Source organism: Callorhinus ursinus, unplaced genomic scaffold (genome assembly GCF_003265705.2).
Source record: "Callorhinus ursinus isolate GAN/ISIS: 27379988/994484 unplaced genomic scaffold, GSC_fseal_2.0 scaffold85, whole genome shotgun sequence".
Classification (NCBI taxonomy): domain Eukaryota; kingdom Metazoa; phylum Chordata; class Mammalia; order Carnivora; family Otariidae; genus Callorhinus; species Callorhinus ursinus.
Window position 1 is genome coordinate 2,269,290 of NW_027397147.1, and position 23,325 is coordinate 2,292,614.

The 23,325-nt window shown below is 43.7% G+C and overlaps 2 protein-coding genes across 4 annotated transcripts in view; both read right to left on the reverse strand.

Annotated features, from left to right (window-relative positions):
- COG7 (component of oligomeric golgi complex 7) overlaps positions 1-11,928 on the reverse strand; it is a 78,957-nt gene extending 67,029 nt beyond the window's left edge. For both annotated transcript variants that reach the window (XM_073887947.1, XM_025855455.2), the window contains exons 1-4: positions 11,395-11,928; positions 6,255-6,403; positions 5,970-6,086; positions 3,736-3,904 (exon numbers count right to left, since the gene is read on the reverse strand). In XM_073887947.1, the coding sequence (XP_073744048.1) occupies positions 3,736-3,904; positions 5,970-6,086; positions 6,255-6,403; positions 11,395-11,563 (604 nt within the window). In that variant the 5' untranslated portion in view covers positions 11,564-11,928. The remainder of the gene's footprint in view (positions 1-3,735; positions 3,905-5,969; positions 6,087-6,254; positions 6,404-11,394) is intronic.
- A 5,623-nt stretch (positions 11,929-17,551) lies between these two features.
- Positions 17,552-23,325, reverse strand: part of GGA2 (golgi associated, gamma adaptin ear containing, ARF binding protein 2) — a 38,280-nt gene continuing 32,506 nt past the window's right edge. For both annotated transcript variants that reach the window (XM_025855402.2, XM_025855401.2), the window contains exon 17: positions 17,552-23,325. This exon is cut by the window's right edge and continues 262 nt beyond it. The gene's annotated coding sequence lies outside the window, so the exon portion shown is untranslated.

Below are 23,325 nucleotides of genomic sequence, written 5' to 3' on the forward strand. Positions count from 1 at the left end.
ATGAAAAGCCAACCCACAGAATCAGAGTATACAAATCATATATCTGATCAGGGATTAATATCCGGAATATATAACAAACTCCTACAACGCAAAAATAAAAAATAAATTACCCGATTTTAAAATGGTCAAAGGACTTGGGACACCTGGGTGGCTCAGTCGGTTAAGCGTCTGCCTTCGGCTCGGGTCAGGATCCCAGGATCCTGGGATCGGGTCCTGCATTGGGCTCCCTGCTCAGTGGGGAGCCTGCTTCTCCCTCTCCCTGTGCCCCTCCACCCTACCCGTGCTCTCTCTTGCTATCTCTCTCTCAAATAAATAAATAAAATCTTAAGAAAGAAAGAAAGAAAGAGAATGCTATTAGTGAAATGAAAAACAATCTTTTGAAAAATAAAAAAGACTATGGGGAGAGTTGATAAAGAGCTAAAATAGACCAGAGGGAACATGACATAAAGGAGGGGGAAACAGAGAGCTGATGGACAGACAGCTGATGTTCTCAAAAATGGAAAACAAATGGAACAGAAAAAATATTTTTTAAGAAAGAAATTTTCTAGGGCACCTGGGTGGTTCAGTGGGTTAAGCGACTGCCTTCGGCTCAGGTCATGATCCTGGAGTCCAGGGATCGAGTCCCACATCGGGCTCCCTGCTCAGCAGGGGGTCTGCTTCTCCCTCTGACCCTCTTCTCTCTCGTGCTCTCTATCTCTCATTCTCTCTGTCTCAAATAAGTAAATAAAATCTTAAAAAAAAAAAGAAAGAAATTTTCTAGAAACAGAGAAAGACATGAATCAGCAAATAAAAAGAGCTCACACTATGTTCTAGAAAAATATTTTTCCCAAACTGAAAAATAATCTAGTGAAGTAACTAAACTATAAGGCAAAAGAAAGAATTGTATAAGCCTGAAGTCAGCAAACTATGAGCCAGCAGGCGACAGCACCACCTGGTTTTGTCATAAAGTTTTACTGGAACACAGAGAAGCCTATTCATTTATACACGGGCTTTCACACCACAACTGCAGTTAAGTATTGGTGATAGACAGCACACGACCCAAAGAGCCCAAAATATTTACTACCCGGCCCTTTACAGAAAATGCTTGCTAACCCCTGCTTTAACTAGTACAAGGAAAAGAAACGAACTACCAAAAAAAAAAAAAAAAAAAAAAAAAGAATCAGGCCAGTCTCATGTTCATAGTGAAATACAGTTGGCAGAAGACAAGGAATCAAGGCTTCTAGATTTCCACAGGAAAAACAGTGTGATCCAAAAATTCCAAAAGCAGCCATTTTCTTCTATATGTAAAAGCAACAGAAAGACATTCTTTACTACATAAACACTGAGGATATGCATATAATCCCCATGCCCTTCCTGAGGTGAAAAAAATCTACTTACAAAACCGAATCCTGGTCATGAAGAGAAGCCTCAAAGAATTAACAAACGGGGAAGAGGTGTGCTGAAAAGTCTAAAAGTGAGCACTGAATCCATTTAAACAAGAAATTGAGCATAAATAGCCAATTATTGGTTAGAAAACGGTTATGAAAAGATAAAATATCAAATATGAAAATTTTCTAATATTTAAAAGTTTAGAGAAAAGCCACATGATAAAAAAATTAATAATTTGAAAATTAATAATGAATAATTTGACAATATACCATGATTAAAATTCTAGACTATGCAATCTTGTAGACTGGCCAAGGAAGAGGGATGGTGGAAAGCAGGAAGAGGAGTTAAAGCACACTAACTGGGGGAGGCAGATGGTGTTTCTTTCAGGAGGCTGATAAATTGAGAAAGAAGTTTAGTTTAATATAATTTGAAATCATAAATCACTAGAAAAACTAAAATCAAGTTCTATATCTTTCAATCATCTGTGAGAAAAAAAATCACAAAGAAAACAAACATAAAGCAGAAAATACCGAGACATACAAAACTGACAATTTCTGTCAAATAAAACCTAAATGGGATAAAGTCACTTATTAAAAAGTACAAGGATTAGATAAAAATCAAGATTCAACAAAGTGCTATCTCCAATAGCTAAGTCTAAAATAAAACATCTCAGAAAGTTTGAAGGTTGGGGCACCTGGGTGGCTCAGTCGTTAGGTGTCTGCCTTGGGCTGGGGTCGTGATCCCCGGGTCCTGGGATCGAGCCCCACATCGGGCTCCCTGCTCCATGGGAAGCCTGCTTTTCCCTCTCCCACTCCCCCTGCTTGTGTTCCCTCTCTCGCTGTGTCTCTCTGTCAAATAAATAAATAAAACCTTAAAAAAAAAAAAAAAGTTTAAAGGTTAAAAAAAAAAAAAATGGGTAGGGCTCCTGGGTGGCTCAGTTAGTTAAGCAACTGCCTTCGGCTCAGGTCATGATCCTGGAGTCCCGGGATCGAGTCCCACATCGGGCTCCCTGCTCAGCGGGGAGTCTACTTCTCCCTCTGACCCTCTTCCCTCTCGTGCTCTCTATCTCTCATTCTCTCTCTCTCAAATAAGTAAATAAAATCTTTAAAAAAAAAAAATGTGTAAAGCCATACTAAAGCAAGTACAAACAAAAAAGAAGGCAGAAGTTGTAATATTCATACCCAAGTTGAACTGCAGACAGAAAGCATTTAATGGGGCCATGGCAATTATTTGATAAAAATGTTCCTTAAAACCTAACAAGTGGGGCACCTGGGTGGCTCAGTCAGTTAAGTATCTGCCTTTAGCTCAGGTCATGATCGCAGGGATCGAGTCCTGCATCTGGTTCTTTGCTCCTCGGGAGCCTGCTTCTCCCTCTGCCTGCCACTCCCCCTGCTTGTGCTCTCTCTTTCTCGCTTTCTCTAATAAATAAATAAAATCTTTAAAAAAAAAAGATAGGGCGCCTGGGTGGCTCAGTTGGTTAAGCGACTGCCTTCGGCTCAGGTCATGATCCTGGAGTCCCGGGATCGAGTCCCGCATCGGGCTCCCTGCTCAGCAGGGAGTCTGCTTCTCCCTCTAACCCTCTTCCCTCTCATGCTCTCTATCTCTCATTCTCTCTCTCTCAAATAAATAAATAAAATCTTTAAAAAAAATAAATAAATAAAAAATAAAAAAAAAGATATTTGCTAATAAGACCTCTATGAAAAAATTCTAAATAAAATATTAGCAAATACCCAGAAGGACACTAACAGGCATACACACACGTGCGTGCGCCCACACAGACATCCCATAACCACGTGGAGCTTGTTCTTGAGTTGCAAGAATACAAGGGTATTAGGAATGCTATCAATATGATTTTCCACATTAGTAGATCACAGGAAATAAAAATCAGATTTGACAAGGGTCAAAACTCGTCAAACAGTACACTTAAGATATGTGCGTTTCTCTGAAAGTAAATTTCACCTCAAAAAAAGAGAATCATAAAGCAATACTGAACTCTAGTTATTGATATGAATGCTGAAGCATTTAAGAGTGAAGTATGCCTATATCCATAAGTTACTTTGGAATGCATCCCAAACAGAACCTGGATGGACAGAGAGATGGATGGGTGTGTAGATGTGTGACAAAGCAAATGTGGTAAAACACTTAACTAGGATCTAGGTGGTGTGTCTGTCATGTGCTTATCTCAACATTTCTGTATGCTTGAAAATATTTATATAAGCTATTGAAAAAAGGCAACCCCAAAAAAGTTACAGCTTAACTTCCAAGCTACATAATTTAATCCACAGTAAGACGCTCAAAAGGCTGAAGACTTGGAAAGCCTTACCTTTGTGAGGAGGTGTGCAGAGATGAGAGGGGGCCCGCACTTACCTACAGACTGGGAGGTGAACGCCGCCACAATCTGTGGGGAGGCCAGGGCCTCCAGCCTGTTCTTCAGTGCCTCCAAGTGCACACATTTTTCCGAGTAGTCTGGTGTATCAACAAGCATCATTAAGCTGTTCTGCATACCTGTCAGCTTAGCAGAAATCACAGCTATGTCCTATAAAAGACCAGAATAGAGGATATTTATTTTAAAAGATCCCAGGTCCTCCAGTGGCACCTGGGTGGCTCAGTTGGTTAAGTGTCTGCCTTCGGTTCAGGTCATGATCTCAGGGTCCTGGGATTGAGCCCCGCGTTGGGGAGCCTGCTTCTCTCTTTCCCCCGGCTTGTACTCGCTCTGACAAATAAATAAAATCTTAAAAAAGAAATGCTATTTTTTAAAAGAATTAAGAATGTAGTAATTGTGTTTCATTTCAGCACTCAACAGGTGTCTACAACATGTCAGACACTGTATTAGATGTTTGAGACACAAAAAAGATCACATTGCAGCCTCTGAGTTCCCAACATATTGGGACAGCAAGATCGGCATGTAGTTTAAGGAGTATGGCTCAGGCGCTACCGGGGCCCAGGGGAGGGAGCAAGTGAGTCTGCCTGTGAGAGGCCAGGAGCCAGCAGGGATGGGTGGCTGCCACAGTGGTTTAGGAGAAAGACAATGGGAAGTGTGACCAGAGTGGTGGCAGAGGGATCCAAAGAACGGACAACTGCACAGATATCGGAGAGGCGGGGAAGAGAGCACGGTTAAGGACCGCTGAGGTTTCTAGCCTAGACCCTTGCTGGGGAAGTGCCGCCATCAACCAAGACAGGGAGGCCAAAGGGAAGAGCAAATGGGGAGCGGTTCTAGACAGAAATAATGAATTCAGTTTGCAGTGCCTGGGGGGGAGCCAGCCGGATGCATATGGTCTTGTCGGCAGCTGGTTCTGAATATCGGGATAGTTGGGAGGGGCAAAAGCTTTCTTACTCTTAGCTAGTTAATATTAGTAGTGTACTGACTGCAATCACGCACGTGCCAGGAATCCAGGAAGACTGCAGCTCACATCCACGAACCCTACATCCATTACCTTGTCATGAGCCCAGAGGAGGCTCTGAAATGGAATGGGAAGGAGTATGGCCCTCCTGCACTCCCAGATAAAGGTAAGTGATAGAGAATACTAGATTGTAGAGTACAAAAACGAAGTGCAGAGCAGCGTTCACAATGCACTGCCATTCAGGGGAACAAAAGGGCAGGGACCATGTGTGCGCGTGTGCGTGTGTGCGCGTGCGCGTGTGTGCGCGCGTCGGGGGTGTCAGGGTTACGAGAAAAACATTTTTCACCGTTTATTCCTGTTTACTAATTTTTTTTCCCCTCATGCACTGAGCACTTTTTAAAAACCTTGTGAGAGTTTTAAAAATTAGCAAAAAGTGGGGGGCACCTGGGTGGCGCAGTCAGTTAAGCTTCTGCCTTCGGCTCGGGTCATGATCCCAGGGTTCTGGGATGGAGTCCTGCATTGGGTTCCCTGCTCAGCGGGGAGCCTGCTTCTCCCTCTCCCAGCTCATGCTCTCTCTTACCATCTCTCAAATAAATAAAATCTTTAAAAAAAAAAAAAAAAGGAGGGGTGCCTGGGTGGCGCAGTCGTTAAGCGACTGCCTTCGGCTCAGGTCACGATCCCAGGGTCCTGGGATCGAGCCCCGCATTGGGCTCCCTGCTCCGTGGGAAGCCTGCTTCTCCCTCTCCCACTCCCCCTGCTTTGTTTCGTCTCTCGCTGTGTCTCCTCTGTCAAATAAATAAATAAAATCTTAAAAAAAAAAAAAACTAGCAAAAGAGATAATAAAAGAATTCATTTTGCTTAACAACTGAGAGTTTTTCATGAGACATCACCTGACCTCATCCTGATAACCGGGTATCAAAAGCATTGCTATTTTCCACAGTTGGCAGTCCTGGAGGGTCCCAGGATGTGGAAGGGCCCCTGCCTGTGGTCCACACTCTCATTTTATCCATTTTCTCTGCCTTTTTCACTGAGCTTTCTCCTGAACTCTCTGTGACAAGAAGGCCATCAGTCAAGATACCAATTCCAGAGGTGTAAAGACCCAGAGCAACTGCAGGTCTTCCCACCCTTTGCCTGTGTGTTTCCACGCAGGGCTTCTTCCTATCCCTTATGGATTCGAGGAAAGGACTTTCTCATTTGTTTCTCCAAACCTCAAGCGCCTGCCTACCCAGCCTGCGGACATCCCCTAAACTCAAGACCTACTTGAGTCTTGAAGGTCTCCTCGATATCAGCACTCAGTGTGCTCCACTTGTCTGCTTCCTGAAGGGACTCTGCCGCAAGCTGCATTCTGGACTTGACCTGGTCAATTTCTACCAACACCTAAAAGAGAGACAAGAGGTCAAAGACTAAGGAAGTGGCAGTTCCTTTATCTCTACCCTCCACTGGCGACTTCAAACATAAGTATCATAGCACACTCCCGTTTTGAGGGAGCTTCTGTGAATGTCTTCCAAAAACAAGAATCAGCATTAGGGACGGGAGCGTGAATACCTGCATCGATTGAGACGTATCCTGTTCAAATTTTTTAATGTCCTCCTTGACAAGAATCATTTGTTCTTTCAGAAAAGATGCCTCCTGTTTCAGGGCTTCAACATCGCGGAGCACTTTGGGCATGTTCTGAAGAGCCTGGTGACTTGTTTCTGTAGCAAGAACCGAAGAACAAAAGGTGAAAATCAGACCAGTCACTAGTGAACAAGATGAAGAGATCAGAAGACAGGAAGGGAATTTTCCCCAAAGCACCCCCAACCACACAGTTTTCTGAGCCTGTGGACGATGGGGAGTGCAGAAGAGGTGGGCTGGGAGGTGGGCTCTGCCAGGACCATGTCTTCCCCAGTGTGATCGGTGTGGGCCATGGGATTTGACAAGGAAGGAACCATCAACCTGACCCAAAATCAACGCTTTTCCACCACTGAGTTAAATTGAAACTCCCTTTGTGAGGAGAGAAAATGAAAGAATCTGACACTGGGTAAATGCCAGCTACGCCGCAGGTGATCTACAAACATTCTATCACGTAATGTCCACAGGAATCATTAGCAGTCACCTCTTACCAATAAGGAAACTGAGGCTCAGAGAGGTTGAGTAACTTCCCTAAGATTTCACAGTGCTGAAACCAAGCCTTACATGTGTCTGGCCCCAATGTCTGCACTCCATGGTCTTTTCAAAACAGAGTCCACAGACGACCAGTGTCAACTGGGGCACAGTTAAATGCAGGTTCCCCGGCCTGCCAGTTTCTTATTTAACAAGTCTGGTAGGAGATCAGGTGACATTAAGAAACTATATGGTTTTTGTTTTTTAAAGTTTTATTTATTTGACAGAGAGAGACAGAGCGAGAGAGGAAACACAAGCAGGGGGAGTGGGAGAGGGGGAAGCAGGCTTCCTGCGGAGCAGGGAGCCCGATGCGGGGCTCGATCCCAGGACCCCGGGATCATGACCTGAGCTGAAGGCAGACACTTAACGACTGAGCCACCCTGTTTTAACAGACGTCCCAAACATAGAATACAATTTGCACATCTTTGCACACTATGATGTGTTATGTGGAATTGGGAGAGTTACTAGCATACCCCTCTGACCCTTTATTTTTTTTTAAAGATTTTATTTATTTATTTGAGAGAGAGAAAATGAGAGAGAGAGAGAGCACGAGAGGGAAGAGGGTCAGAGGGAGAAGCAGACTTCCCGCTGAGCAGGGAGCCCGATGTGGGACTTGATCCCGGGACTCCAGGGTCATGACCTGAGCCGAAGGCAGTCGCTTAACCAACTGAGCCACCCAGGCACCCCCCCTCTGACCCTTTAAAGGGCAATTCATCGGGAAATCAACCCAGTTAAGTCCAGCGTCTTCTGCTCTACCAGTGTGATGAATGGAACCTTAACATCTTAAAGAAATATTTCAGGAACCTGTTCATCCGGCTGTGCCATAAAATAACAATGTGTTTCCAGCACTGACCCCGGGTAAAGTTCTAAGACTAAGAAAACAAAGATAGAACAAGGATTTCTTCTGTATAGAGACTGACTTTGAACAATGCTGACTTTTTAACAACATTGTTATGGCCCCAGCCTTCCACCTGTTAAACCTCGAAGTCACTCTTCAGTCCTTGCCGTTCTCTGTGTACTTCTTTTTCCTTCTCCACAACCCTCCCCCCACACCAAATTCAGTCCACTCTTTTTTCCATTTTAAAGCTATCACTTGCAGCGGTTGCCTCTGGGAGGGTAAGGGCCAGATTTCACTGTGAAGGGGAATGGGGGCACTTTCTTGGGTGATTGTAACATTCTCCTTCTTGACAGAGATTTGAGTTATCCCAGCTGTATACATTTGTCAAAACTCATTACACTCATCAGATAAGATTTTTTTTTTAAGATTTTATTTGTTTATTTGACAGAGACAGCGAGAGCAGGAACACAAGTGTGGGGAGTGGGAGAGGGAGAAGCAGGCTTCCTGCTGAGCAGGGAGCCCGATGTGGGACTCGATCCCAGGACCCTGGGATCATGACCTGAGCCAAAGGCAGACGCTCAACGACTGAGCCACCCAGGCACCCTCATCAGATAAGATTTGTGCATTTCACCTTATGTAAATTTTGTTTAGTTAAAAAAAAAAGAGCTGTAAACAAGTACTGAATTCTATTATGTTTAGGGTACCCACTGAAATGCACAGGGGTAAAGTATACTAACCTCTGCAACTCATTTTGAAATACATCAAAAAATAAGATGGGTGAATGGAGAAAGGGACAGGTAAATGGATAGATTTGTGATAAAGCAGGAATAGTAAATTGTTAATTGTAGAATCTAGGCAGTGGGCATATGGATGTTCACTACAATTCTCTCAATGTTACTGTATGTTTGGCACCTCCACCCACAGTCATTCAGTTCAAGAACCTGCTATCATTCTTGATGTTCTCCCCCTCTTGTCCCTCCTTCCAATCCATCAGCAAGTTCTTCCCATTCTTCCTCCTAAAAATATCTTAAATCTACCCATTTCCTACCATGCCCACTGCCACAACCCCAGTTGAAGCCACTATGATGACAGTCCACTCTTCTGAACAGTTGCCTTCCGAATCAATCGTGGTACTGTTCCTTTACAATCATTTTAAATCAAATCCAAACTCTTTAATGAGACATTAAAATCCCTGCATGATCTGATCCCTGTTTGGGGGTTTTTCTCCCCCTGTCCCCCACCTGGCCTGTTAACCGACCCAACCTAGGACTGGGTCTTGTTCGACACTGTATCTCTGGAACCTGGAAAACAGTTTGTGCCTATTTATTTATTTGTTGACTGAATGACTGAACAAATCAGTCTCCCAACTTGGAGCCCTCAACATTCCCTCCTAGAGCCTCTGCAATAACCTCTCTTCACTGCATATTTGAGCCCTGTCTCGCCTTCCATAAAAAGAAAGCTTTAAACCTCTGAAGGCAGGGCACCTGGGTGGCTCAGTTGTTAAGCATCTGCCTTCAGCTCAGGTCATGATCCCAGGGTCCTGGGATCGAGCCCCGCATCGGGCTCCCGGCTCAGCAGGAAGCCTGTTTCTCCCTCTCCCACTCCCCCTGCTTGTGTTCCCTCTCTTGCTGTCTCTCTCTCTCTGTCAAATAAATAAATAAAATCTTTGAAAAACAAGAAACAAAAAACCTCTGAAGGCTTCCCATTGCCTAGGGGCCGAATTCCCAACTCCTTAGGATAATCAAAAAGCGGATACCTGGGCGGTTCAGTCAGTTAAGTGTCCCACTCTTGATTTCGGCTCAGGTCATGATCTCAGGGTGTGGGATTGGGCCTGCTTAAGATTCTCTCTCTCTCCCTCTGCACGCCACCGCCCCCCCCCCGGTCCCCGGGCATGCACATACGTGTGTGTGTGTGTGTGTGTGTGTGTGTGTAAAGAATAATCAAGCCTGGCACAGCTAGGTACCCAAGCCTCTCATGCTCCAGGGCATGGCACACACGGGCATGCACATACGTGTGTGTGTGTGTGTGTGTGTGTGTGTGTGTGTGTGTGTAAAGAATAAAATAAAATAAAATGATGGGCAAAAAGGGCTTTCACAGTTTGACCCCAATCTACTTTTCTGTCTTAGCTCCAGAAGTCTCCCCCTTCCCCCCGGGAAAGTGTGATCCTATAATAATAATACTAATGACTAACGTTTGTTGATGTTACTGATGGAGCTGTGTTTGAACTTCTCACCCTTCTGTGGACTGGCTAGGCCTTTTTATACCCACATGCTTCTGTATGTGCTGTTCTCTCTCCCTTTCATCCCAGAGAGGTAGCAAGGTATAATAGATAAGACCCTGAGCTCTGGGACCAATGCTTGGGTTCAAATCCAAACTAGAAATACGATGATGGGTCAGTTACTTCACTCAGCCACAGTCTCTACAACTATAAATTGGTAATCATAACTGTGTTTATCTCTACGGATTATAGCCAGGTTTAAATTGGATAATTAGGCTGAGAAGGGGCAACATTAACATTTTGGCCAGGACAGTTCTTCATTGTGTAGGATATCCCAAGCATGCAGGACACCAAGCATCGCTGGGTATTTCCACTAACTGTCCATCATTGTGACATTCCTCCCCATTGCAAGGACTAAAAGCACTCCCAACAACTTCCAGATACTCAGGGGATGGTGGGGGTGGAAGGAGGTGACATTACCACCCCTGGTTTGAGAACCACTTAGTTAATACATACAGGGCATTTAAAAGAATGGCTGACACATTATCAAGGGCTCAAATATTGCTATCATATTATTATTGTCCTCCCCCTCTTTGCCCTATGAAGTCTTCCTTCAAGGCCTAAGACAGGGAAAACCCTTTATGATTCTCCCAGACTAGAGGTAACTGCACACTTTTTCCAGCTCTCATAACTCCTGGTCCTACTTGTAGGAAAGCCACCCTTCACTGTAATTTAACCATTTAGTATCTTCCCCACAAGGCAGCAAGCTCCTGAAAAGTAACCTTTTTGCACATGGCCCATTTCTGGGCACAGGTGTAGCAGATGTTCAATGAGTATTAGATGCAAAGCACAATAAAGAACCTGCAGTGAAATAAAGCTCCCCTCCCCCCAACATCAGCCTTTTCTTAAACACTGGACCCATCTATAAAATAAAGTTTTATTTACTGGGTCTTAAGCTTCCCTGTAGGACCTGTCTCTCCCACGCAGCCTAGCAAAGAGACTGGCGTGCAGTATGCACCTAACGAACATACGGTGAACATACTGTGACTAAAAATCGAGTAGGAGTTAATGAAAAGGTTGCTGGTGTGTATTATTTTTTATAATTAACTATCCTTGAAAGATGGTTCAAGTCTCCATTCAGGCCAGCCCATCTTCAAGGACATGAAGGTCCGCTCAAACAACGTTTCCCAGATTTGTGTCATTCCCACATGCCTCTGATACGCTTTTGCCAAATATAAGAACCAGGTAACGATTAGTTAATATTCTTGAAATTCACTCTTGGGCCTCAAAGGAAACTTGATGGCACCGCCGGGGGTGGAAGAGCAAGCCCCAGCCTCGGCAAGCGTTAGACAGGCGGCAGCGAGCTGACACCGGCCCCCGGCTGCCCCACGAAAGGCCTGGAGGAGGGTCGGTCCGGGCTCCGCCTTCCCACCGCGGGGGGCGCGGACCGCCGCCGCCCCACGCCCGTCCCGGCAGCTCGGCCTTACCCTCCACCGCGTGGTTCACCTCCTGGATGAACAGCTGCAGCTTCATCACCAGCGTGGCCGCGTGGCCATCCGCCTTCCCGGCCGCCGCCTCCTTCGAACCCGTCCTGAAGGCCGCGTTGATCCACTCCTTCACGTCGAAGTCTTCCGCCAGGAACTTGGAGAAGTCCATGGCCGCACCGCCTCTCAGCCTCGGCGTCCAGGCCTGAAGAGCTGGCTCTGGCGGCAACGAGGCTGCTGAGTCGGGCGGCCCTGCGAGGGCACCGGGGCTGGCCTGGGCGGGGGGGGGGGGGGGGGCGGCAGGCGGAATCCACAGCACCCACTAAACTCGCGCTTCTGCGGCCCCTCTGTCAACTCGCGGAGGCAGAGGGCTCAGACTGGCCCTCGCCGCGCGCCGTACTTCTTCCGGAAGTAGGTGGCCGTTACCATAGTGATTGCCGGCGTTCCGGGCGCCCTGGAGAAAGGCCCCCGGCGGAGAGCGGCGAGCGGGTGCGAGCGTCCTGCTTCTTTTGCTAACTTAAGTGCGTGTTGAGCGCTTAAATATGTGCTTACTCTAAAGCCCTTACGTGCACTGGCGCACTTAGACTTGACAGTACTACGAGTGCCGTTATTCTCCCCAAGGTAAAGATGAAATTCGAGGCAGTTGAGCAACTCAAGAGTCATGTCGCCAGAAAGTGGGACTGCGGGGATTTGAACTAGGGCAAACGGGCCACTGGAGCCTGAACTCTTTACCACGCTTTACTGCCTTCCTACAGAGGTCAGATGAGTCTACGCCATCTGGCCTCAGCCCTCCCTATAGCCACATTGGCCTCCTGTCCTTTCCTAACACACCACGCTGGAACTCAAACTCACCGGTTGCACCCGTTTTCTCTAGCCTCATGTGACGCCTTGGAAAAGGGAGCGCCTCCTTTGTCATAGATCATGGGAACCAAAAATTAAAAAAAAAAACAAAAACCTTTGTGTATAACTGTGAATAATTTTGCCATTTACCCTTCTCACCCCGGGCATACTCTGAAATGCATACGGTAGTTCTTGAAGACTCTATATATCTAAGAACCTAAGTCCACAAATCAGGAAAGCTAGTATACTATCCTTGGTAGGAGCGTTGGAAGCCTTAAGTGCCTCTACAATATGTCCCTGCCCTCCCTGATGAACATTTTTAAACTAGCTTTACTAATAACTTACAGGATATAAAATTCATCCATTGTAAGCCACAATTCAATGATTTTTAGTAAATTTGGAGTTGGTCTCTCTCCACAAGATCATTTCCATCAGCCAAAAATGTTCCTTCCTCCTCATTTGCACTTAATCTGGTCTTCCACACCAGGCCCTAGGAAACCACTAGTCTGCTGTCTCTCAATTTACCTTTTCTGGACATTTCAGACACATGGAATCATATACTGTTTAGTGTTCCATCTGGCTTCTTTCACTGAGCATGTTTTTGAGGTCCATTTGTGTTGCACCATGTTATCAGTTTGTTCCTTTATGTTGCTGAATAGTATTCCATTGTGTGGATATGACATATTTAGCCATTCACCAACTGATGGACATGTATGCTGCTTCTAGTTAAAGTCATTATGAATAATGCTATGAATGTTCACCACGTGCCTTTGTGTAGACAAGTTTTCATTACTTTTGGATATATTCCTAGGAGTGGAATTGCTAAGTTACAAGATAAATTTATGTTCAACTTTTTAAGAAAACTGTCAAACTTACCCAGACTAGCCTACACCGTTTTACATTACCATCAATAATGTGTGAGGGCTCCAGTTTCTCTATACCCTCACCAACATCTGGTATATAATAGTCACTGTTGCTTTAGTCTGCATTTCCCTAACCAATGATTTTGAACATCTTTTCATGTTATTAGCCATTCTTACATCTTCTTTGATGAAACGTTAAATTCTTCATATTAATAAACTGTTAAATTCTTTACATATCCTGAATTCCCTTATTAATATGGGTCACAACTATTTTCTCCCAATCTGTATCTTTTAAGATTTTATTTGAGACAGAGAATGAGAGAGAGAGAGAGAGAGAGAGAGAGCACATGAGAGGGGGGAGGGTCAGAGGGAGAAGCAGACTCCCCGCCGAGCAGGGAGCCCGATGCGGAACTCGATCCCGGGACTCCAGGATCATGACCTGAGCCGAAGGCAGTCGCTTAACCAACTGAGCCACCCAGGCGCCCTCCCAATCTGTATCTTGTCTTTTCATTTTCTTAATGTCTTTTTAGGTGCAAGTTTTTAATTTTGATAAATTCCCTTATCACTTCTTTTTTATGGGTCCTACTTTTGGTCTTGTATCTAAGAAATCTTTGCCTCACACAAAATCATGAAGAATTTCTAAATTTTCTTCTAGAAGTTTTAAAGTATTAGCTCTTACATTTATGTCCATGATCCAGTTTGAATTCATTTTTTGTGTATGGTGTGAGGTAAAGGCCTAAGTTTATTCTTTAAAGATTTAATTTTTAAGTAACATCTATACCGAATGTGGGGCTCAAAGTTACAACCCCAAGATCAAGCGTCACAGTCAGCCAGGCGCCCCTCTGATTTTTTACGTACACATATACAGTTATCCCAGGATGATTCAGACTTTCCTTTCTCCACTGATTGCCTTAAGATCTTTTGTCAAAAATCAAGTGACACAGATGTAAGAATTTCTGGACTCTTGTTTCATTATCTATATTCCTATTGTACCAATAACAAATTGTCTTGATTACTATCGTTTATAGTAAGTTTGGAAGTCTGATAGTGTTAGTCCTCCCACTGTTATTTTTAAAAGTTTTGCAGGGCACCTGGGTGGCTCAGTCGGTTAAGCATCTGCCTTCAGCTCAGGGCATGATCCCAGGGTCCTGGGATCCAGCCTCATGTCAGGCTCCCTGCTCCTTGGGGAATATGCTTCTCCCTCTCCCTCTTTCCCTCCCTCGCTCTCCCTCCTCTCTCACATGCACTCTCTCTCAAATAAAATCTTTTTTTCCTTAAAGATTTTATTTATTTGACAGGGAGCAGGAGAGCACAAGTGGTGGGAGTGGCAGAGGGAGAGGGAGAAGCAGGCGCCCTGCCCAGCAGGGAGCCCAATGCGGGATTTGATCCCAGGACCCTGGGATCATGACCTGAGCCGAAGGCAGTCGCTTAACCAACTGAGCCACCCAGGCGTCCCTCAAATAAAATCTTAAAAATATTGTTTTGCTACTCCAGACCCTTTGCATATCCATATACATCTTATGACCTGCTTATCAATTTCTACACAAAAATGCTGCTGGAATAGGGTTTTTATTGAACTTACAGGTCATTTTGAGAACTGGCATCTTGACAATACAGAGTCTTCCAATCCATGAATGTGAAATGCCTCTCCATTTATTTAGATCAGAATGTTTCAACCTTGGTGTTATTCAACCCTGGTGTGGCCAGATAATTTATTGTTCAGTCTGTCCTATGCACTGTACAATGTTTGGCTGCATCTCTGGCCTCTACCACTACCTCCGAAAAGCATCCCTTCCCCCAAGTTGTGACAACTAAGAATGTCTCCGCACATTGCCAAGTATCTCTCAGTGGGAACAATCACCCCTGGCTGAGAACCTCTAATTTAGATCATCTTTAATTTCTCTTAGCAATACCTTTTGTTGTACATTGTATATACCTTGCGCTTTTGTTAAATTTATTCATTTTAATGCTATTGTGAATGTAATTTTCATTTCACATGTTCTTGTTATAGGAATACAACTGATTTTTGTATATTTATCTTGTACGTTTTAACATTTATCAGTTCTAGTTATTTATGTGTGCATGTACATATTCCCTGGAATTTATGTACAGGTTCATATCTGTGAATACAGGTTTTCCTTTTTCTTCCCTCTACTAACTGCACTGCTTAGAATCTTCAGTACAATATTGAATAGAAATGGTAAGAGCAGGGGCGCCTGGGTGGCTCAGACGGTTAAGCATCTGCCTTCAGCTCAGGTCATAATCCTAGGGTCCTGGGATCGAGCCCCGCATCTAGCTCCCTGCTCCGTGGGAGGCCTGCTTCTCCCTCTCCCACTCCCCCTGCTTGTGTTCCCTATCGCTCTCTGTCAAATAAATAAAATCTTAAGAATTTTAGAAATGGCGGGGCGCCTGGGTGGCTCAGTCGTTAAGCGTCTGCCTTCGGCTCAGGTCATGATCCCAGGGTCCTGGGATCGAGCCCCACATTGGGCTCTCCGCTCCATGGGAAGCCTGCTTCTCCCTCTCCCACTCCCCCCGCTTGTATTCCCTCTCTCGCTGTGTCTCTCTCTGTCAAATAAATAAATAAAATCTTAAAAAAAACCTTTCATTTAAAAAAAAAAAAAAGAATTTTAGAAATGGCAAGAGCAGACATCTTTCCCTTGCTCCAGATCTTCAGCATCTTTTTCAGTCCAATCCCTTTTTCAAGATGACCAAGTTCCCTTCTATTCCTAGTTTGTTAAAATGTTACATATTTTTGTACCTATTGGGATAATTGTGTGGTTTTTACCTTTTATTCTACTCATGTGATGTTATAGCAATTAACATTTGGATGGTAAACTGATCTTGCATTCCTAGGATAAATTCTACTTGGTCAGGATGTAGAATGTTACCAGATTTGCTTTGACACTATTTTGTTGAGGACTTTGTGTCAATGTTCATGGGGGAAAACTGGTCTGTAATATTGTTTTTGTGATCTTTCTCTAATTTTGGTTTAAGTGTAATACTGGTTTTAGAATCATTTAGGAAGTGATCCTTCCTTCTCTAGCTTCAGAGTTTGAGAATTGGGAAAGCCTCTTTAAATATTTGGCAGAATTTAATGGGAAGCCAGCTGGGCCTGGACATTTCTTCGTGAGAAGACTATTAATTCAACTTGTTATAGACCTATTCAGATGTTCTAGTTCTTAAATCACTTGGTAATTTGGGCTTTACTAGAAACTTGTCCATTTCACCTAAGCTGGCATAAAACTGTTCATAATATTCCTTTATAATCCTTTCCAATTTCTGTAGAATTAGTAGTGATGTGTCTCCTTTCCTGAGTTTGGTAATTTGTCTTTTGTTGGTCAGTCTCCTATCTTGAACCATAAAGTGTTCTTAGTAATGGAATTCACTCATGGCAGAGCAACAAGACTCAACGTCTAGGTGCCTGACATCATACGGACTGCATACAAACCCTAATCTCACTACTTCCAAGGTTACTGAATTTGAGAGAATTATGGTTGACTTGTGTTTCCACGAGTTAGGCATGAAATCCTAATCCCTAGTCCCTCAGAATGTGACTTTACCAATAGCATCACTGCAGATGTAACTAGTTAAGATGTTATACTGAAGTAGGATTGGCCCTTAATCCGATATGATCAATGTAAATTAGTCATGTGAAGACACACAGGGAGACCACATGACCACAAAGGTAGAGATAGGAGTTACGCAGCATTGCAAATCATCAAAATTATCTGACAGGTTTCAGAGTGAACGTGGCCTAATTTCAGACTTCTGTTGTTTTAGGTCACCCAACTCATGGTACATTGTTGCAGTCATCCCAAGAGGCCAATACAAAGACATAAATATCTTTTGTTTAACCAATGTTTCTTTGGGCTTACATTTCCTGCAGCTGATACTAATCTTGACAGATCTGTATGGAGAGGATGGTCAGATTCTATCAAAAGCATCAACTTTTTTTGTAGCCTTGGCAAATATTAGGTTAGTACCCTTAGCAAAATTTTACTGGTTTCCATGAGAACAGGAAAGGTTATGAAATGAACCACGTGACAAAATCGAAGTCACCACAGTTACAGTAGTAAATAAATCTTGGATAAGGTGATTTGAGGAGAAATAGCACCTACATTTATGGAGTCCCTATTGTGTCTGGTATTTTGTTGACCTCATTAAACCTGCATCTAAACCTATGAAGTAGATTAACATTTTTACAATTTAAGAATATAAAAACTGAGGCCCAGACGTGTTGAGTGTCCTGCCCAAGATACTACAGGTGGCAAAAACAAACAAAACTACAAACCAAACCTGACTCCAAAGCCCATACTTGTTTTACTCTACAGTGCTGGGCTGACAGAAGTTAAGGTAGGAGGGAGTGGGTTGCTAGAGAAGAAGCAAACAGGTCTGGGCCCACGGAAATGGAACCAGTGGGAGGGAAAGACTGGAAATACACAGAAACTACCAGGAAATTCATGTGCCAGTTTTAATACACAGGACTTTTAACATAAAACTGATTGATCCCAACTGCTGTCAGGAAAGTGGAGAGCAGGGGCTATTCTTTTTCCTACTAAGCAGTGGCATGGCATTATCTCCAAGCTACATCATTACATTAAAAACAAAAAAAACTCCAGTTCATTTGAACATGCCCAGAATATCTCCAAAGACAGATGAGAACTAGTAACACTGTCTGCTAGAAGATTAATCATGTGGAAGACTTTCCACCTTTTAATTTGGAAAAAACATTAAGCATAAAAATGTTGCTTAGAAACTTTAGAAAATGCAGATAAAATTTAAAGAAAACCCATTTGCAGGGAGGGCACCTGGGTGGCGCAGTCAGCGTCCAACTCTTGGGTTGGCTCAGGTCACAATCTCAGGTTGTGAGACTGAGCCCTACATCAGGCTCAACACTCAGCGTGGAGTCTGCTTAAGCCTCTCTCCCCCTCTACCCCTCGCCCACCATGTTCTTTCTAAAGTATTTTAAAAATTCATTTGCAATTCTAGAACCCAAAATTACCAGTTATTATATATGCACACATATACCTAGATTGCTTGGTTTTAAAACCAGAGTCATGACAACTATAAAAGTATGTTTTGTTTTGTTTTTTCCATTTAACAATAGTTCAAGGACAGTTTTCCCCAATAGACTGCCATAGTATCTTATGGTAGATAGCTAATCTACTACAAATCCAGTCTTCCCTTCTTCCTTGGCCAAAACCCAATTTCATACAGTGTGGCTCTGTACACAAACATGACAATTTCTCAGCCTTCTTTGCCCAAAGTGGGGCAATGTCACTACACAGCCAATAAGATGTGAATACAAGTATCACATGAAACTTACGGGAAACCTTAAGAATGTCAGTTTTCCTTTATTCCTTCCTGTGGCTTAGAATGTCAGCATCTCAAGCCATCACCATGTAACATGCTGAGGAGATTATCCTTGGGTGGTGACTTAGGGCTGGCTGAGGCCTGGATCCCCGATGACTTTGCGATGCTTTTATCAGCAATGGTTCTGGACTACATCTGGCCTTTTTAACAAGAAAATAAACCTTTGTGTTTAGGCTACTGTAATATTTCCTTATCAAACATGCTGGTTTGTTTTTTAATATTTGAGAGAGAGACAGCATGAGTTGGGCAGAGGGAGAAGCAGCAGCAGACCCCCCGCTGAGCATGGAGACTGACACGGACTCAACCCCAGGACCCTGGGATCATGACCTGAGCCAAAGGCACACACTTAACTGAGCCACCCAGGCACCCCTGGTCATTTATTTTTATTAGAAATAAACAAAAATAAAATAAAATAAAATAAAAAAGAAATAAACAATGAATAATCTAGAATGTCTTTTTCTACATCTATTGAGATGACTAAATAGTCCAGTTGAGCTATTGATGTGGTTAACTGCATTTCCAGAAAATGCTTTGTACAGTGTATTCTTTCAATGTGCCACTAGGTTTAAAGCTAATATTTTGCATGTGCACTCAAAAACAAGAGCAGACTAAGTTATCTGCTTCAGATTTTGATGTCAGGGTTACAAATTTTAGAATGCACAGCTTTGTTACAAAATTAACTGAATGTCTTATAGGAAACGTGTTTCTTAGTTTCTAAAAGTGTTCTGTTACAGACTTCATCTTTTGACTAGGCTTAGGGATGTGTTTCAAAATGGCTAGAATTGTTTTGGTGACTAGATTTAGGAGTATAGTTTCTAATTAGTATTAATACTTTTTGTTACCTTTCTATCCTTATGTTTACTGTGTCTCAATATTAGAGACTCACCAAAATTTTAAATAGTTCTTTATTTTAGGAGATAAACTTTATAGTTATGGACAAGTCACCTCTGTTCATGTGCTGGAAGGAAACCCAGTGGACAAACTAACATCAAATAGTAAATGAAATAAGTCTTCGCTAATTAAATGCCATGCAGTATTGTAGTCACTTTACATATATTAACTTTTAATTCTCAAATTCTGTTGTCCACTTCACAGAGGAGGAATCTAAAGAAGATAAATTACTTCCCCAAGGTCACATGGCTTCTTAGAGGCGGTAGTGAAGCTAAAGAGCTGAATTACAACTAAGGGCTGACTTAATTATTTCATACTGGGGATTCAGAAGACTGCAAATGTTAAAATCCTACGCATCTGGGGCCTGTAACAGTGCAGTATGTTTTTACGATTTTAACTTAAAATCAAAGTGTTACCTCCAGTAGTGGGATGAGGTATTCAAGAATAAAAGTCAGAAGGAAGAGAATGTTCACTGTTTAAAATGCAAGCTTTTTCAGAATGAATGTGATGTAATTGGGAATGTGCTGGGAAAGAGGAAAAAAGGCCTGGATTTTTTCATTCCAGCTGACATTAAATGTCATGAGAACTCTGGATCTTAAGGGCCTCAACTATATAATGAAAGGCTTGGCTCATCTCACCTGAGGACATTTCCTCTGTCCTACCTGGCTTCACCTCTTCCCAGATGGTAAATGCCAGGCCCTATCTTTATTTAAAAACAAAAACAAAAACAAAAAACTCCTCCCCCCCAAACAAACCAGGGCTGCCATTCCACGACACTCTCCTACTGTTTTCTTCAAAAGAAAAAAAACAAAACACCTAGTTGATAGAATTTTATATTTTGGGGCTGGGTCAGCATCTTCTACATTGGGTATGAAGAATTTGAGTTGTAAACACTGTAGTAATCAAGCACTACTTGTATTTTAGAATATCACCTTTGCTTTCTACCCTGAATGCTTGGTCTCTCAATTTACAGTCGTTTTGAACTCACAACCCTGAGATAAAGACCTGAGCTGAGATCAAGATGATGCTGAGCCACCCAGGTGCCCCTACACCATTTTTAATACGTAATGTTCATGTTTTTTTTGCTTCATTTGGTCCGTGTTCTTTTGGTCATTAAGTCATTTACTCTGTTTTCAACATTTCCCATCTCCATAGCCCATTTATGCTCACAGTGGCTCACAGATAAAGCAGGGTTCTAGCCTAAATTCATTGAAGAGATAAGGGGAGAGGAGTTGCCTCCTAATGTCATGAAAACACATGGCATTATCAAAACATGAAAGAAAGGACTTTCTTGCAGCTGTGGCAGAACGGTAGGAAGCACACGAAGTTAGGAAAAGGGCCATGAATACTTAAGCATTCAACTTGATTGCATCAACTTTTAGGACATTAGGAAGCCATTCAGGATTTCTCAGCAAGAGGTCAAGTGGCCAGATTTGTTAGATAATTTTGGTGGTGGCAAGTATAATAGTTCAGGGAATTGAGAGGCAGAGAACTGCACCACCCCGTCCCCCCCGCCCCCGGAAAAGCCAAACCAGGGCAGTGACCATGTGAATGCAGGAGAGGGCAAGATGTCATATTTAGAAATAGACTAGATGAGACAAAAACAACTGAGTGGCTCTAGAAGGAACAGGAACCAAGGATCCATGAAGGCTTATACTGGTGTTTTCAAATAAAAGAAAATTTAAGGGGAAGAGGGGAGAAGAAGGCTGGGTTCCATTCTAAGCTTTCAGAGCCCAAGACAACAGTGAAACCTACAAATAGCCACTGATGAATATGGATGTCAGCCGGGAGGTAGAAGCTTGAGAGAGGTCTAGGACCCATCTAGTGGTTAGCTGCCCAAATATGCTTAGAAGAGTCCTAAGGACTAAACCCTGGACAACGCCACATTTGAGAGAAAGGAAGAGAAACACAGAGTCAGAGAAATAAGTCAAGAGACAGGGGTGAGCAGGATCCTGGAAGAGGAATTCAGGATAGGGGGCAGATACTGATCATCAGTGCCAGATCCCCACCCAGTACATCATGGATTTGTCTCCCCACTAGAACAGAAGAGCCACAAGGGCAGGAACTTTCTGCTGTTGTATCTGTAGTGCCTACAAACATGCAGGGCTCCTAGTAGCTGCTCCACAACTGCTTGTGGAAGGAATGGAAGGATATGGGTCAGGCCTTCAGTAGCCACCAAACTTGATCATCAGAAGGCACTGATGACACACACCAGGGCCACTTTCAGGAACACCTCCCCGCTCCCCACAGACACCCCTACCCTGGTCCAACTCCACCAAAGCACCGCTGGGAGTCTGGCTCCTGGAAGACAGAAGGTTGAGACACACACAAGTTCACCACTGAACCAGGGGGTAAAAATCGCGTCTTAGTCACCCACCCTGATGGAAGTTCTGCATAGGCAGACATCATCACGACGGGTTCCTCTTAAAGACTATGAGATTAGCTAGAGCCCATAAAAGCTATATAGAACATTTGAACATGCAAGAAATTTTAGATTAAAATGAATATGAGAATTATGCCAAATGAAGAAGTCACCCATCACTTAATGGTTTTGAGTTTTCACATTTGCTTAAAAATTAGCATAGCTAGATCATCTTTTACAGCTCCCATCCCCACCAATTAGTGTTGGTGGGGTTCTAACTATACGTAGAAGTTCAAAGATTAACCTGGAAAGTACCAGATTTTGTGATAAAAAGCCCCAAACAGAGTCTTGCAGTTTCTGAGGTAGAATCTTGCCCCAACAGGTGAGCGGCTCGGATTTCAAAGTCCTTCATCAGGCCCTATCAGCAAGGCTCAGCTCGCTTCCCCCACTGACCAACAAAGCAGGACAGTAGAACACACCTAGCACACAGCAGGCGTTAAGAAGAGGTGATAAACCTGACTTTTCCCTTCACACCATACATGTAACAAAAATCCACCTCTCTTCCAGCTTTGTTCGGACCTGCAGGGCCTATCCCTTCACTGAAGCCGCTCTTCAGGTTCCACAGCAAGAAGTCTTCCTATTTCAACAGGCAACAGGGCCCTGGAGGCTTAGCACCTCTAAATGCAACAGGCTCTGCATCTCTTACTTACTCAAGACTCCACAAAGCGTATTTGCTACACGGGTATTTATTCAAGGACTTTCTATATTCAGTCACCACTGAAATCACTGCTAAGCTCTTTTCATACCTATTCGTGTCACAGTTCTTCATGTTGGACAGTGAAGTTGACAGGCAAGGGTGAGCCTGTTCGTTATGATTGACAATGACTGGCATGGCATCACCACTGAAGAGCTCGGAGAGTAGATGCTCGTGGAAGAGGAGGATGAGAATGGAGAGGAGGGTCCTGAGGAAAGGCCCAGACAGGCTGCCCCATCCACAGAACCTGAGGCCTGCATGAGGCCTGGGATCTGCTTTCCCCTCTGCCCTGGAAGGTCCTCTCTGGGTGATACTAAGGCACGGTGGTGAAGGACATGATCGGCCCACCCAGTGTGGTCCTCTGGTCTAGTGGCAGCCCCTCGCCTGGCAAACAGTGCAACAAGCATTCCATTTAGAAGATCTTCTCAAACACATGCAAGCAGCATTCTCTAATGGAAATGGAGACAAGGTCTTTCTTGGAAGAGAGTGCCCCAGAAGATACTCTCTGCCCCAAGACCAACCAGGTCCCTTTTAAGGTCCCTGAGAACAGCAGCCTGGGAGCAGCCAAGACTTTCAAAGGCTGACAAGGCACAGAGTGGATGAATGAAAAGATAACAATACATGGAAAAAACATAACAACACAACTTTGGCTTATAAAACCTCCAACCTGAGGCGGGGACATCCACGTCCACCAACATGCAGAAACAGATGACTGTAGCAGATGGTTGTCAGAAATGCTTTAGCATTTCTCACACTGTCCACACCCCAAGCCCTGCTCTACCCTCCCCCATAACCCCCCAACACACACACACACACACACACACACACACACACACACACACACACACACA